The following is a 17577-nucleotide window of genomic DNA, read 5'->3' as shown; positions in this document are numbered from 1 at the left end:
CTTGCACATATTTATGCTCAATTCTAACTTTTTACAAGAAGTCCTTCTGTTAATAGGTCAATGTTATTGCCATGACTATGAAGTATTAGACCTGGAGCTCTGAAAGTAGCTGAATGAAGAGATCCTGGCCAGGGGGTTGTAAGGGCATATAGAAGCTGGGGCCATGGCAACACTCACTGCCATCCTGACCAATTTCATGACCTCTGAGACCCAGAGGACTCCTCTGTTTTCTGTGCTGGAGCCTCCAGAAGAAGCCCAGCAGCAGCAAAATTAGTGTTGACAGTGGTTACTACTTTGCGTTGATGACCAACCATGTCCATCTTGAAAGGGCTGTCAGGACTGTGCGAGCTGGGAAAAAGGAAGAGGCTTGACTGCTGCCATTTATCAGTGCAAACCAAACATGTGAGCTGCTTTAAAAACTGAAAGTTAGGAGAACTGAAGTTGTTTTTTCCCCACTCAGGTCAGTTAGGGATGGGAATCAAACTATCTCCACCACTAAAATAGGTACTGTGGAAAGATGTGCAAAGAAGGCTAAGGCTTCTATGCCTTGAGCCCAAATGAAGGAAAGGATCCACTTAAGAACCCTGTTATTCCCTGCATGCCAATTTTGGTGCATTTCTAGTATTTGGATTAGAACAAGATCTTGTTGCAGATGAAGAACAGAAAAACTAGCTGAGTGTCTTTTGTAAATATTATAATTAAAACTTTTCAGTTAAAGGATAAAGCACTATGGGGGCATCTGCAATAGTGTGCTCATTGGCCAGAGGTTAAGCTGGATGAACCCCCAAATTATCTTAAATCTAAATCCTGGGAGGCCCAGATATACGGGACATCTTGCCTGACACATAGACCTGATGTTTTCAAAACTCCTGGCAAGAATATTTTTTGGCCCACAAGGAAAGGAAACTGGACCAGAAAGCAATGTGGGTTCCTAGCAATAGTTTTGCTTAAGGCAGTGCAGGACCTTTCCCTAAAATTAGAGCTTTTACTTATAGAAAGAAACTTGTATCTCTATCCCTGTCCATTTTTATTATTAAAGACAGACCAATACACAAGATAAACTGCATACCAGAAGATTCAGGAAATTCTATGTCTACTAAAGAAATACTTTTAAATTGCCTGTGAAGCCCCCTTCTACCTTTTTTTTTTTTAAAGCTGGGGTAAGGTGGAGAATGGAGGCCAAAGTTAGAATCCTTGCAGAGATTTTTAATAAGCAACCTCAATATCATGGTAGATCACTGTGAAGAGTTCATACTAAAGAAAAAAAATTCTCTTATATAAAGACATGTTTTGTTTTGATTCAACCTCAAATTTCATATATTTAAATTTCCTAAAAGTAGTTTTTTTCAAAATGGTTGCTAAAGAAAAACTATTAACCAGTTCAATGATCATACCTGAGAATATGGCGAGAGTTAGCTCAGGATATGCCCTTGCTAATTCTTCGGACAACTGATAATATGAAACAGAATACAGATGCGGCAGAGGAGACAGCTGGCTGAGTACCCCATCTGTTCTCTGAACCTCCAATTTGTGAGCATAGCGAAACATCTTCGGTTCCAGGATCTACAAGAATGTAATCCATTAATTTAAGATTTTATGGGTCCTCTAAATTTCAGCTATAATGAAAAACATAAAATCTTCTCCCAAGAAATATTCCAGTTTAAAAGTTATATAGTTATATATGTTATAAAGTTTTTCAGGTGCTAATTTCTAATTCCAAGAAATGTTTGCAAAAGATCTGTAACTCTTTATAAGGCTTTGCATTCCCTGTGTTGAATGTCAGTAGCATAGTTTGAAAATAACTTCAGCAACTTAATATACAATGACTTAAAGAAGATTACCACTTTTCCAGTTCAAAACTATGACTATATAAAAACACGTATACTTGAAAAAAAATTCTTCAAACCTATCTTGTTTAATAACAGATTAAATATGGAATGTAAGTTAAAAATTCTTTTGACATTACACTATACAAAGAGCTACACTACTCAACTTTCTTCTTAATTATTAAAGACATTAGGGTATAATTCCTAAGATGGTCCCTACCAGCCTCAATACCACTTCAAACCCTTTGGAAAAATGTGCATCTCCTTGAATCCCATTCTTAACCCTTGGTTAAGAGTGAAGAACCACACCCTATTATCAATGGATATAATCATATATCCACATTTGATAAGTTAACTTTCTAGGTTATTTTCCTCAGTCTAATAAAGAAATATTATAAAAGGTTATCATAAAAGAGCTAATTACTTTTCACTTGATTCTCAAAAAAAAATTTGACTCGCATTACTCTTATCTGCTGAACAGAAATAGTTAAATGCACACATAGGCCTTAACCACTCAGTTTTCATAAGTACTCACACACACACACACACGCACACACACACACACACACACACAGAGGCACACACAGGTGAGCGGAAGGGGGGTTGCGGGAAGGGGAGGGGTATCATACATAATCCCCTACAGGACACTTCTGAGTAGTTTGCATGATTTATAGACTTAAATGACCCATATTATTTTACTCTTCTATTTCTAATGGTAATCAGGAATTAACACCATACCCCACTATTAAAAATAAAGCTGACTGTTAGCATACTTTCAAGGCAAGAATAGATTATTATGCTTCATTAAATCCCGAGCAAAACTATATTTTAATTAACATTTGTTTACAAACCTGTAAAAGCTGCATAGCAACTTCATAGATACTTCGAGAAGAATCAGCGGCTTTAAACAGTATCAGGTTGAGAAGCATCACCGTGTCACACTGACAATCCCTAGGGACAAATTTTACATGTTAGGTAAAATAATGTTTAGAGGCTTTCACACCAGTTAATAAACATGATATAAAGGGAAGGCTACAGGCATGCAGCTGCTAAGCCTATGAGATGACTGGGGTGTTTTTGTTTTTGTTTTTAAGGCAATAGGTACAACAGATGCATGGGGATCATTATCCGTATTTGGTTAAATTTTGTTAGCACTTAAGGAAAGAAAATACGGGTTCGTTATTATTTCTGAGTTCAAAAGGACACGTTTTCTCTTTTAAGAAAAGCTAAATAAAATATGAAAGACGGTAGTATCTAGAGCACCTGTTCTGGAATACATTAGCTATGGCTTTAAAGCAGCCAGCTGCCACTCTCTTGGAACCAGTGTAACAGCGATCCACCGCCCAGTACATCAGGTTGCTCTGATCCGGGTTCAGCTCCAGCAGTAACGTAACTGCTTCACAGCCCAACTGATGAACCTAAGAAGAGGTCACAAAATTGCCCAGAACAGAGAAAGGGATATATTATTTGTCTACTCCTCTACATTTTAATTAAAATAATATAGTGCATATATTCACTGTATTGAATCACGAAACTCAAGCCTCCTTTTGTTCAACTCTTTCTCATTTTATTCAGCCAGCAGAAAAACCAACGTGGAAAAATTATGCTTGGTCTCCTGCTTTTTATATAAGACTCTTAGAAGTACAATTCTCTTCTCCAGCAGAGCCCCGGAGGTGGTTGATGAATATGAACAGTGATTAAGTGCTTTCAGGAAAGTGAGTTATTAACCTCTCCAGTTATTTTTATCAAGCTTTATTCTTGTTTTTGATAACCCAAAAGAAAAATTATTCTGAGGGGAAAAAATGTTAAGTCCTATTTTAAATTGTGAAGTCTGTGTGTGTACAGAATGAGAGTAAGGAGGTCAAGAAAGAATGATTAATTGGAGAGTGGTCAAAAAAATTCAGTTAAACGTAGCAAACAATGTATTTTTCCATGGAGCTCAATGTATTCCACAATTAATATTCTTTTATTGACTTAGAACCCTATTGTGATATATATATATATATATATATATATATATACACACACACACTACTGTATTAATCCTATAATATAAAAGGGAAATTAAAATTATTCAAATGAGTACTAAATAAGAATTACAAATCTCGTAGTTTATGGTATCCTATTTCATTTTACATAATATATTTTTTTGCCTGTAATTCTAACTTACCTTATGTTAAAAAGATATGTTCAGTGGGCCATACAATAACTCTAAACAGTGCAATGACAATTTATTATAGAATTTTAAGGGAACTGTCATAAGTACCTTTGTGTCCAGAGAGTCCAAAATGTTATCCAACCATTTGTACAAATATCCATCTGATGAAAGTCCTACATTATCTGCAACAGGGCCACAACATAGTACAGCAGACATAGCCTTCAAACAATAATATTAGAATTACATTTACAACATTTAAGAGGTTAAATGTTGGTTGCTTAATGAGAAGAGGCAGGATATTTTACTCATGCTTATGTAGTCACAATATCGTTAATTTTTTTCTTTATAAAGAAAAGCAAAATCGTAACTTTTGAAATGAAGAAATTTACTATGAGTAGTATGTAAATATCGTGATACCAGATAAGACATGGAGTTTGAACAGTATTGGAGGAGAAGAGAAAAAAAAAAAAGACCAAGAGAAAGTACTTAAGTAGGAAAAAAAAAAAATAGGTATTTCTTTGAGGCAATCCTCAGTTCTTTAAGAGAATGGCTTCCAATTTTGGTAGATTCTGGAACTTTTTTGCATTGTATTTTATACATTTGAATAAACTTACAGTATAAATGTTTGAATACAGCAGGCAAATGTATATTCTAATACTCTCAGGTACTCTGAAGAAATCCCTATCCTTTTTATAACACCAGGCACTGAGAGACAAAAAAATTTAACTCCACTCTTAACATAAGAAAAAAGAAATCAGATTTCTAGGTAAATACCTTTAGTGCACAGTACTGATGTCTGTTAATTTGCATATTTCTATCACTGTATCTGTCCAAGGGCGTAAACATGATGCTAAAAGGGCCTGCCCAGTGACTGAACAGCATAAACAGACTGTGACGAAGGCTCTGTTGAGGAAAAATACTTCTTCTCTGGTGTACTGTAAATAAAAAATAGGTAGAAAAAATTATTTCCATTTCTTTTTTCCTTAATACGCATGTCAACTTCATTATTGAATATATATTATAAAAAAAGAAAGCAAAAGCTTTCATTTTAACCTACCGCAAACCTCCAGAGTAACAGAAATTATTTATATATATGCAAATAACAGAAACAAAGTTGCAGTGTATGTCATCATGTAGTGCAGTGTTATGGGAGATGCAGCGTTATATGAAATACGACATCTTGGCAAGCAGAATTTCACGGCAGTCACAGAGCTGAGAGTCGGGACCCTGCTTCTCCCTGGGCTGTTGCTGGCTACGTGGTAACCTTGCCGAAACATTAACATAACATACCTCTGGATCTTGGTTCATTGGTAAGAGAGGGCTTTGGACCATATAAGCTCTTTTCAGCTATAAAAGGATCATTACATGGAATCTTGATATACATAACAGACAACAGGGGAGCTGATCTACTTGTAGTAAAGTGTGAGGCCTGGAGCCCAAACCCATTCTGCTGCCCTTTGCTGCTGGTTTAGATGATTTCCAAGGATTCTTTCCACTTTAAAAATCTATTCTACAAGTTCTCTGCATCAGTCCTTGTGGAAGAAACTCAATAGTACCGTAATGAACCAATGTGGAAGTTGCAGACAAGTGTTGAGTAATGGACTAAATTACATCTTTACATCAGTGAGCTGCAGATCAGAAAATTTAGAGGAAAAAAATGCTCTTTTCCTCTATATAACATCATTTGCCCCTAAAGTTCAAAATAGGTTTTCTGCACTTGAAATTAATGTATCTAAAGAAGTGCTTACAGGACCCTCCTATAAAATACAACCATTGTCTTACTTTAAAAGTCAACTATTTGCATATATACTTTTTAAGGTAACAAAGTTAACTTTAATTCTTTTCTAGAAAGAAAAAGAAACATTTGTATTTACATTTTATAACCAAGGCTATGACCACAGTTTTACACTTGTAAAGTATTTATGACTTTTTAAAATGCAATTGCACATAGTAATCTTCCTGCTGCCTCAACCAGTACCTGGAACGTAGTATGTGTTCAATAATAGGCACACATCTGTTAAAGGAATCATGAGTCACACTGTATCCTTATTATACTCTACTTCTGTGCCTATACCCTTCTCCCATTAGTCAAATGTATCTTGTTAATTCTATTCTCAAATACCACTTGGAGCATTATGCTCTTCGCTCACTGTGTCTGGAACAAGTTTGTCCCAAGAGTTTATTCTACTGATTTCTTCAAATTTTTGTTAGTGTCTTGACTGTCGTTGAAAACCTATGTTGGGTTGCTTTTTGATTTCTAGTCATTGATACTAATTCAAAGGTAAAACAAATTTTTGCTATCCGTGTTACCCTGACATATTTTTCGTATGTTCACAAGTTGCTTGTCAACATAGATTACAAAACCTCAGGGGGAGAAAAAAATACGATGGTCCCTTAATATTCAGTAACGGTTTGAGGAGCTAAAAAATCGTACCTGGAACATTCTGAATGATATTCGCCACTAAGGCACTAAAATGGCATCGTATATCCTTCAGTGTGTCAGAGTCTTTTTCATTTTCTGCTTCCAGGAGTTGTCTAGTTAAATCTACATATTCCAATAAAGTGTTGTTGAGGAAATGTGTTTCACTATCAAGGCCACCGCTTGCACTGAAAATATTAAAGAAAATACATGGTAAAGAAAATGTGATTTTAAATTATAATTTAAGTCAAAATAAATACCTAATAATCAAAATCAGAATAAAATATACTAAAATTTGCATAGTCGTAGCACTGTGCAACTTATAAAAAAAATTGAATGAACAAGATTTTGCCTTACTGAAATATAAAAATACATGGTGCTTCATAATCAAGGAACTGCAAATGTAATTTACATTATTCATTTCCATATCCAACTTCAATCACCTATTGTGAGTGCTAAATGTTATTTTCTCTCCATCAAAATATATTGCTTTTTAAAATAAAGAAATAAGGAGACACATGGGGTAGGGAGGTTCAGTTTAGAAGGTAGAGAGAGGAAAGACTAATTCTATATGTTCGCATAGTTGCCCCGCATATTCATATTATGCCTTTAGCATAATCAATCAAATATCCATTAGGTACTTATTCTCAGCAAGATTCTGGCATAGGTATTACCGGGGATACAAAAATTTAAGAGAATTCAAGTAAGAGAGCTGGTTTTCAAATCTTCTATTTAGACTTTGGGAGTTGCCCCAAGAATCTCTACAGTAAGATTCTCTTTGAGGCCAAGGTCCCGGGCCTGAAGCCTACTGACTGCAAGGGGATCGTTTGGTTAGAGTCACAAGTCCTGGATTCCAGTCTTATTCCATCAGTTATTAAGCACGTGACCAGTAGCTACTTCAGAGCATTTTAGTAATTTGGTTAACTTCTCCTTGTTATATTTGAAAAATACCTCTAAAATGTATGACTTTAAATATGCCTTTCATAGCTGCGAATAGTTTTTTATAAATATCCTACAGCCATGAAAATAAGAGAAAGGAGCAGCAATAAAAATATGTTGAATGTATTCACTATGAAATTTTTTCCTTTATTCCTTAAACGAATGTTTTTTAAACTCTGGGTCATGACTTCTTAGTGGCTGGGAAACCAATTTAGTAGATTGTAACCTGGCCCAGAATAAACTCTGAGTACCTACTATGAATCAGGCACATAGGATCGATTGGGTGAACAAATTAAAGATCCCTGCTGTCTTGCCATTCAGAATTCATCTTTTTTTCCTTAAGCAAGAAAATAAAAAGTCCATAATAGTCCATAATAGATAACTTTATATTGATTTCTCTTGGGGGGGGGAAAAAAAAAGACAAATCCAAAAACAAAACATGCAACTGTGTTACTAACATTACATTAAAAGCAATCAAGGAAAAAAGGATTCAGATGTGTATTAGGTTAATTTTTTGCATCAAGCTCAGCAAGTGTCAAATTCACTTTGGCTAAACTTCCACTGTTTTAGTTTTGTGGAGGACAAAAAAAAAAAAAGTGATGTTTCTTTTTTCTTTATTTTCATTTGCTTTTCATTTACTATAATAGTAAATCGATGGTTTAAATTCTCTTTGATTAAAGCTATATTTTGAAAGCACTTGTCAAAAGCACTCGATGCTAAATATGAAAGGTGTTAGGCACACTGAGAAAAAATGATCAGGACAAATGGTAAAGTAACAATAAATACAACACTTGTTTGATTATTACTATTTTTTTCTTCAGGATTTTTTTTCAGTTATCTTTTTTGGAAATGGTCAGGTTTATTTTTTTCCCCTCCTTCAATGGTCATGCAACACCATTACCTTCCTAAGGAAATAGTTATTTCTCAACATAAAGCTGATGGAATTTTCCTCAAGGGGATGGTCTTAGTGTCAACAATAAGCTCAGGTTTTATGTTTTTTATTTGTAAAGGGTGGAAACAAGAATTATGGTTTTGGATTTCATAATTTTTCTCAGCACAATAGATTAATAGTTGATTGAAATAAATCTGCAAACCTTACAATGTTTAGCCTTAAAATATATGATTTTTACAACTCCAGAAGAAATGATCTTAAGAACAAGGTAAGACATAGATCAGACACCAAAAGAAGAAGAAAAAAAAAAAAAAAAAGGCTACTGTTCACTTGCCTAGATAACTAGATCCCCCAAAATATTAAAATCATAAGAACATTACACCCAATTTTTGCCTGAAGCAGTATGTACCAGTGGTAGATCTTCAATACATTTTTTAGCCATGGGTTAATGTACCAGATACATCTTTGGTAAATAATGTTTATAGTGGTACAGATTTTTTGTTGTTGCAAAGGTGCTTTTCTGTATTTCCTTAGAGAAAAATATTACGGTCCCTAGTTTTAAAAAAGTTCTAAAAATCAAAATCCAATACTGACCTGTGACTAATGACACCGGCATCAGCCAGCAGTTCAAATATTCGTACCAGTTGTACTCGTAAAATATCTCGACGCCTGCGTCGTTTCATGTTCTATTCCAAAGATAACAAAGACATTAATTAAAAAATCCTTCAAGGAAGTTGACAGAAAACTTGCTGGTGTAACTTGGAAAGAATAATGTGAACGTCTTAGAGTTTGGGGGCTCATTATTTTGCTTGTGCAAGGTAGATTTGGGGCACTCTGGTGGCTATTGCATCAAAAAGGTATGTGTGGATAGTTTGAAATTAACGCGCCAAATAAAATCAAATGACATTTTATGCAGTATTAACACTTATGAGGGGAGAAAATAAAACTCTACACTTTACAGTTACTTTTAGGTCAGATTTGCTAATCTGACAACTTTAGAGGAACTGAAACAGTTAGTAAACTGTTCCCTTTGGATGGTAAAGAATCCCTAAGATACTCCCAAATAATATGACAGAAGGGCAGGGAAAATATCACAAAGGGGACTGAGAAACCCCACAGATTTTGCTCATGCCATGGTTTTTCACTTAACAATTAATTCTGACACACAAAAATACAAACAAAAACAAACTTCTTTGATCATCATGGCACGAATTAATGTTTGTCTTACTAGGGCCAAAGTACTAATGCCTAGGGTAATAGCTGTAACGACTTGATTCTGCTTCTAACAGAAACTCATATAATGGTAAGATATCATTAATCTCCTATAGCACTTTCTTCTATAGCTCATTATGTCATTTATGATATAATTTTCATAATGCAGAGCAATTAAAGATCAGTCATTCACTTTCATGTCCACAATCCAGTTTTCTGCCTTCCAAAAGCAGGCCAATTTGTGGGTAACCAGTTCGTTAAATTTACTGTTTCTTTTAGCTCTTATGAAGTTTGCTGCAATTCATATTGAATGAAATGGTTTTTTAACCGTCTTTGAGGATCTTTGCAAAGTTTTAGTCGACCTGTTTTCATTTTGTGTCCACAGGAAGATTGTAAGTCTGATGCTCTCAAAACATATCACACATTCAAGGCACACCACTGTGCATATCTATTCACCTGCTAAGATGACTTTTTGCCCTGAAATTTGTAAGTACAAATACTGCTACTTAATTTTATTTCCAATTCCACTTCGCTCTAATAAATCATTTTTGCACTGTAACCACACGATCATTCTGAAACAAAAATTAATCAATTACAAAATGGAGATACTATCACTACTCCACAGGGCTGAATTACAAAGGAGGAGTGAAGAATTACAGATGCTGTTTTAAGGTCCCTATAAAAAGTAGCTATTGTCACCATCTCCCTCTCCTGCTAAAATTCCTCAGAGGATCTCCAACATTAATAGCAGTGACTCTCATTCAATGTTCTACATCAGACTCATCTAAGGTGCTTAAAAAAAGAGATTTCTGAGTTCTATTCCAGGGATTCTCATTGAATAGGCCCAGGAATCTATAATTTTTAGCAAGCTCTCCCGGCTAATTCTCACATTCCACTGCCATATGGGGCACTACCACTGGTCTACTGGATAAAGCTGAAACCAGGAGCCTTTCATAAGATAGTTCTTTTTTTGCTTTCCAGCCTAACATTCAGTCACTTTCCCCATAACATAATTACAAAGAAAAATTTGCCACGTCCAAAATTTTTAAATAAAGTTTGCAAATGCTGTTCCTCTACCTAGAATGTCTTTCCCTTGCTTGTCCACTGGGGAATATGCTTCAAAAATTCACCTCAAATGTCATGCTTCACCTATAAAGCATTCTCTTACACCACAGCCAGAATCAGAGGCTTTCTTCTCTGTAGCTCATACAACCCTTCATCTATGACTTTGACTGCAGAATAATTGTTATAATTATGGATTACATATCATCTGTCCCAAAAGACATGTGGCTTCTGAAAGGTGCTCTGAACCTGATGTGTAGATTTGGGGATCTAGACCTGGGCTTGGCAAAACACAGCCCTCAGGCCAGATCTGACCCACTGCTGCCAGTAACTATAAACAGAGCTTTATTGGACTATAGAGCAACACGCACTTGTTTAGTTGTCTAGGCAGCAAAACTGAGCAGCTGCAACAGAGACAGGATGGCCTGCAAAGATGGAAATACTATCTGGTCGTTTACAGAGAAGGTTAGAGGGCTCCAATCCAGACTCTGACCATCCTAACTTCAGGCAGAGCAATTAAATATCTGTATTACAGAATGCGTTTCTGAGTAAGACCTCTTGTGGGGGGGAAAAAGAGTTCTACACATTTTTAAAATGTTGAAAACTGCACTAGACTTATTTACTTCTGAACTTCTAACTTTTGTTATATTGTACAGAATAGAGAAGCCAATTTTAAGTGTTTGCCAAATAAATATTTAACGCTAGAAAACTACACAGCTTACCTCTGGCCTTCGTTCAAGTGCTTCTTTAATTATGGGATGTAATTCCTCTATTAGTTCCCTAGAAGAAAAATGATATACATTCATTTAATTAATAGCTAAATATATAATCTGACATGTAGAAATATGTAAATATTAATATAATGATGTAAACTAACAAGTGTTAACCCTAATCCTACTGTTTTAAACACAATTTTTATTGTTTTTTTTGTTTGTTTGTTTTGTTTTGGTTTTGGCCACACCACGCAACTTGTGGGATCTTAGCTCCCCGATCCGGGATCAAACCCAGGCCCTAAGCAGCGAAAGTGTGGAGTCCTAACCACTGGACCCCCAGGGAATTCCCTGTTTTGTTTTGTTTTGATTGTGAAATAACATGCTCTCTGTAGAACATTTGGAAAACAGAAAAAATGGTATAGGCCACTTACTCTAATTTGTAGAGATAAATACAATATGTTCAATCATTTTCAACCCACATACATTTTACATAGTTGAAACTCTAACATATATAAAATAGTATCCCTTTTTCTTTAATTAACACTAGCATAACCACTTTCACATGCCATTAATTAATTCATAATGCTCTAGTATTGATAATTTTCCTAACCATATTCAGTTATTACTGTTTCATTAAATTTTATCTAACTTTTTAAATAAATACTGTCCAGTGAACATCTTTGTACATTAATCTTTGATTTCTGATTATCTCTGTAGGATTAATCCTTACAAATGAGATTAATGGGTCAAAGGGTATGAACTTCATGAAAATAATCTTTTTGTTGTTTTGCTTATATTCTGATTTTAAATTGCAAATGTACTCATTGTAGAAAATTGGGAAAATACAAAAAAATAAGAAAATAAAATCCATCCACGATTTCATCATCTACAGAAACTGCTGCAGACATTTAAAGTATCTGCCTCAGAATTGTTTCTATTTATGGGGATTTGTTTTTTAAGAAATTGAGATCATTTTTGTATCTCATTTTTTCTATTAGCATGATCGTGTGTTTACTTGTCATAAAATTATCTTCCAACACTTCATTTATAATGAATGCCATCCCACACCTACAGACATATTACAATTTATTAACCTATTCTCTGTTGTATATGTTATCTTGGAGACAAAACATCAAACATCACCCCATATCAATGGAGGACAACCTCAAAAGAATAAAGTCAGGATCCATCAGGCAATAACAAAGCAGAAACTCAGGCAAAAAATGAAGAATTTGCTTTATGACTATCAAAAACACCAAGAATAATATAAAATATGTACATAAATATTTCTTTTAAGAATAGTCATTCTCTTGAACAAGAAAGGGAAAAAAACTACAGTTTTAAGCAACAGATCAAGATTATAAACTAACAGAATCACTGTGTAAATAAATCAGGTAGGAAAATATCACAAATTTACATGGCATTTTATAATTTCTAGAACGCATTTATGTATAATATATATTTGATTTCCATAATCATTCTTTGAAGAAAATATGGTGTTATTTACTCACTCAAAATGAGGAAATAAAGGCTCAGATAAATTAAATGACCTGTTAAATGTTAAATGGCTAGTTAGCTGGTAAAAGTCAGGACTGATATGCAACTGTCCTGATAATAAGTACTCTACCTCACTTTCTCTCCAAGTAGCCACATTTGCTATTTTAGGGCATAGAGAAAACATGCAAAGATAATTACCTAAAAGCTCCTGGGTTGGTCCTGCCAAGACCTAGAACAAGGGATTCTGTGATTTCCATGCTCTCAGAGCGCATCATTGGAACTATATGCTTAAACAAAGATGAAGGGGATGGGATGCCAATAATCTGGAAAAAAAATATTATATTTATAGCCAGCACTAATGATAGTACATCCAACTAAATAATTAGACATTTCAACGGTATTTGGCAAAGGACAATGGATAGGTGACATTTTAGAATGAATGTCATTTCAAAATTCACTTGTGGTATACATAATCTAAAAAAGTTAAATGATTTATCCAATGGCTCACTACAAGTTCGTTAATGGAAGTGGGATTTGCAGGTCTCTTAATACCTTACAGACACGCATCATCATATAATAGGCTGACTCCATCAGCCTATTTCTTTCGATCTGTAAAAATGAGTAAAAAAATTACTTCTAAAAGAGTCATCAGTGTTAAAGTTAGACACCCAGGTGTTAAGTTTTGTCAATTTCCTCCAACTACCTGATAATATTTTGTGTCATATCGTAAAGACTATGTCACTATTCTTATCAAGTTATTTGTACCCCTACATAATCCAGGGAAATTCTAAAAGAAAAACTTTATGTATTATTGATTCCAACTAAGAATCCATAAAAATAGTAATGGGATTTCTTGAACTATTTTCAGTATTAGTCCAAGTAACTAATACACTTTTCAACCAAGTTATTTTATTGTCCTGAAAAAGAAATTTTAAAACATTATTTTTATGCTGCCATTTGGATTCAGTGGCAGATGCGGAAAACTTACTTTAGAATCAATGCTGTAGCCACTATCAGGGGTGGACGCCAGCGTCTCAGGAGGAGAGCACCGCACGGAACCCGCAGATGTTGAAGATGCGGTGGAAGTCGCCGCACTGCAGCAAAGAAGCAGGTAGTTTCTCCACAGGCCCATGTATGAGTCACTGCTTGTGGTAGTATTTACTTTCTTAGCATTGATGGGGCTACTGAAAAAAAGAAGAAGAAGAAAAACAGGTAGACATAAATAATACATGTTTTGAAAAGTTTTTTTTAAAACTAAAGCTAAATTTCTATCAATTTAGGGGAGATGGTTGGCATAAAGTTTTTATTACTACCACTGAATCTTGGTGGAATAAGATATAATGAATAAAATATTAGATTGAAAAATAAAACACATTATAGGATCATTTTAACATAATCTATTATTTCTGTGAGTACAGTTAATATTTTATCAGGTCACATTTTATAACTTGTTATACATGCTCAATGTAGGAAAAAAAAAGTGAAAACAAAATGAAAATCAAAATAAGCACTGTATAGTCTTCTACATATCTTCAATTCATATACATTAAAATAAAGGCATAAATACATCTCTTTAATTTATAAAAACTGAATAATATTGTTTCATTTGTTTTGTACATGCTTTTTATACTTAACATACATATTTAAACATCTTCCATGTAAATTAATATACTTCCATGACATCATTTTTGATGACCATATCATAGAGATTATCATGATTTATACGCCACACTTTCACTGTCAGATATTTTAGCTAATAGTAATTTTTCCCTATTATACATAACACTATACATTTGAATATATGCTTAATTATAATAAATGTTTTATTATTTTCTTGAGTAAATTCCTGAAAATGGAATTGCAGAGTCAAAGAATATCTACATTTTTTTTTTAAACATCTTTATTGGAGTATAATTGCTTTACTGGTATGTTAGTTTCTGCTTTATAACAAAGTGAATCAGTTATACGTGTACATATGTCCCCATATCTCTTCCCTCTTGTATCTCCCTCCCTCCCACCCTCCCTATCCCACCCCTCCAGGTGGTCACAAAGCACCAAGCTGATCTCTCTGTGCTATGCGGCTGCTTCCCACTAGCTATCTGTTTTACGTTTGGTAGTGTATATATGTCCATGCCACTCTCTCACTTCGTCCCAGCTTACCCTTCCCCCTCCCCTAGAGTATCTACATTTTTAAGGCTTCTATCAAATTTCTGTTTTGAGAGATTAGACCAATAAAATATTCTGCAACAATTCCATAAATCTTTCCAAATACCAAAAATTTTGTTGGGATTAAGGACTGAAAGCAAAACAAAGACAGGAAAAATACTAAGTTTTAGTCCTCACCTTCAATAGATTTATAATCTATTGATAAATAATACATATCGTTTCACTGATTCGTCAACAGTTTCTCAGTATTTTAAAAATGTTCAGAGCACTGTGACAGCAGTAAAAAAAACCAAAAACAGAAACCTGCTAAAAAAAAAAAAATCACTGCCATCATGTGTGCTAGGGGAGATATATAATACAGAAATAAAACAATGTCAGATGGCGCTAAGTTTTATGAAGAAAAATAGAGCAGAAAGGGGATATAGGGAATGGTGGTAGGAGAGGGGCTTATAATTTAAAATATGGTAATTAAAGGAGACTAAATAAGTTCATAAATGTTACACAAGGTGGCAAGTGTCAATCTTCTTTAAAAAACCAGCATCCAATACACAATACCTGAGAATCTACATAGATATATAATTAACATGTCTATATATATATATATAAACAGTAAAAACAAAAACAAAAAATATATGTGCGTATATATATATATATATATATGTTTATATATATATGTATATATAGATACACACAAATGCAAAAGAAGGAATAATTACTCTGGGTTGGAGATATAAGAGAAGGCTTTAAAAATAAGGTGGACTTTGCGATGCGTCAGATATGGGCAGAGCATAAAGAAAACAAAAGGCATTCTCGGTTCATGTGAACACAAGCTCACGGAATAGACACTGCAGACCACATTCAGTGAACTCTGAGAGGTTTATTTTGGTTCCAACATGGAGTACATGGATAGCATTGATAGAAAGTAAGGGAGAAAGTACAGACTGGAGGAGTCAGGTTTGTGCAGGCTTTCATATGAGCTGAAGGTGTTAAGTTTATCCAGGTGTTGGGTTTATATGGTCAAGTTATATGATAGGAGGACTCATGCCATGCAATCTGATCAATGGCATATTGGATAAGGTGAAATCAGGAACTCAAACTCAAACAAATTCTCTTTAAAATTTAAGAGCAAGACTAAGCTGCAGTTATAAAGCCTTGGTCAACTCTCCAGCACATCACCAGTTACTCCAACTCTTTACCATTATCCTCAGAACTACAACCAATGTCATTATCACGCATCCCTCACAGTGGACGGCCTTCCTTACAATGTTGTCAGGAAAAGTAAGGTCACTGAACTCGGTTTCCCTTTACTTCTCACCCTTTATCTACAAACTTATCTATACTCACATCCATATTCATCTTTGGATGATTTCCTCATTAATTCTTTCATTCACTAGACACAAACTACGTACCAAGCAGTGTGTTATTAAGTGAATGAACGATTACAATTTGGTGAGACCAAATTATACGAAAAGAATGAAAGGATAATGAGACTGGGTCCTTTACAACTTTCATCTCCCTTCTTCACATACCAGTATGTTATGGCATGTTATTTATGGGATTCTCAATCTGTAGAACTTTTCAAATGCATACCTTATGAAGGCTGACAGTCTATACATTTTAAAACTTGCACTAGAAAAACAACTTACTTTATATCAACTTGTGGGGATAACAACTGAAGTCTTGTGTATGCAAACATCCAAGCATAGCTCACAGCTGTAGGGCAGTGTTTTGGAAGGTTTTCTTGCTTTAAAAAACTGGAGAGACTTATAATCCATGGATCTTGGCCTTGGGTCACATGTGCGAATATCCATATGTGCGATGGACTAATCACATCAAACTGGTGGCTAATAGGAGAAGAGTTCCATTCTGCTAATGTCTGTAAATCTATTGAGCTAGGGCAATACAGCAAAGTAGTCTATGCAGAGAAAAAAAAAAAAAACACAACCAATTGATTATTGCATATTTCAACAACTTTCAAAGTTTTGCCATATAAATTGCTTTTAACTATAAGTGGCCTATTGCTAGTTTCTAGAACAGAGGTTCTTAAACGGGGGTAATATGAGCAGAGAATTCCTGAAACTGCATATAAGCTGTTTTGTGCCCATGTGTACATGCAGTTTTCTGGAGAGAGAGTCCATGGTTTGTGTTAGTCTCAAAAAAGATCCATAGGGCTTCCCTGGTGGCGCAGTGGTTGAGAATCTGCCTGCTAATGCAGGGGACATGGGTTCGAGCCCTGGTCTGGGAAGATCCCACATGCCACGGAGCAGCTGGGCCCGTGAGCCACAGCTGCTGAGCCTGCGCGTCTGGAGCCTGTGCCCCGCAACGGGAGGGGCCGCGATAGTGAGAGGCCCATGCACCGCGATGAAGAGTGGCCCCCACTTGCCGCAACTAGAGAAAGCCCTCGCATGAACCGAAGACCCAGCACAGCCAAAAATAAATAAATAAATAAATTAATTAATTTAAAAAAAAAAAAAAAAAAAGATCCATAAACCAAAAAGTTTAAGAACCACGACTTATGTAATTCATGTATGAATATGCAACTTTCACGGGCATACTGAAGCTGCTAGAGAACTCAAAACTGAACCATCGGCTTTCATGCTTATGTGCCCTATATATGCGTAAGAGGAAGAGACGGGGAGACGGGCTCCTCTCCAGAGGTGCATATCCTCAAATATTTGCTCAATAATATTCAA

General features: G+C 35.0%; 1 protein-coding gene across 6 annotated transcripts in view; it reads right to left on the bottom strand.

Annotated features, from left to right (window-relative positions):
* The window catches only part of FRYL (FRY like transcription coactivator), a 302580-nt gene that overhangs the window by 64262 nt on the left and 220741 nt on the right, over positions 1-17577 (bottom strand). For all 6 annotated transcript variants that reach the window (XM_057547273.1, XM_057547272.1, XM_057547271.1 and 3 more), the window contains 11 exons: positions 16531-16799; positions 13707-13902; positions 12917-13041; positions 11231-11288; positions 8829-8920; positions 6419-6591; positions 4759-4919; positions 4093-4203; positions 3090-3244; positions 2678-2777; positions 1395-1563 (listed from right to left, as the gene is read on the bottom strand). In XM_057547273.1, coding sequence (XP_057403256.1) covers positions 1395-1563; positions 2678-2777; positions 3090-3244; positions 4093-4203; positions 4759-4919; positions 6419-6591; positions 8829-8920; positions 11231-11288; positions 12917-13041; positions 13707-13902; positions 16531-16799 — 1609 coding nt within the window. The remainder of the gene's footprint in view (positions 1-1394; positions 1564-2677; positions 2778-3089; positions 3245-4092; positions 4204-4758; positions 4920-6418; positions 6592-8828; positions 8921-11230; positions 11289-12916; positions 13042-13706; positions 13903-16530; positions 16800-17577) is intronic.

This window comes from Balaenoptera acutorostrata, chromosome 5 (assembly GCF_949987535.1).
Source record: "Balaenoptera acutorostrata chromosome 5, mBalAcu1.1, whole genome shotgun sequence".
Taxonomy (NCBI): Eukaryota; Metazoa; Chordata; class Mammalia; order Artiodactyla; family Balaenopteridae; genus Balaenoptera; species Balaenoptera acutorostrata.
This window is presented reverse-complemented; position numbering and strand designations above follow the sequence as displayed.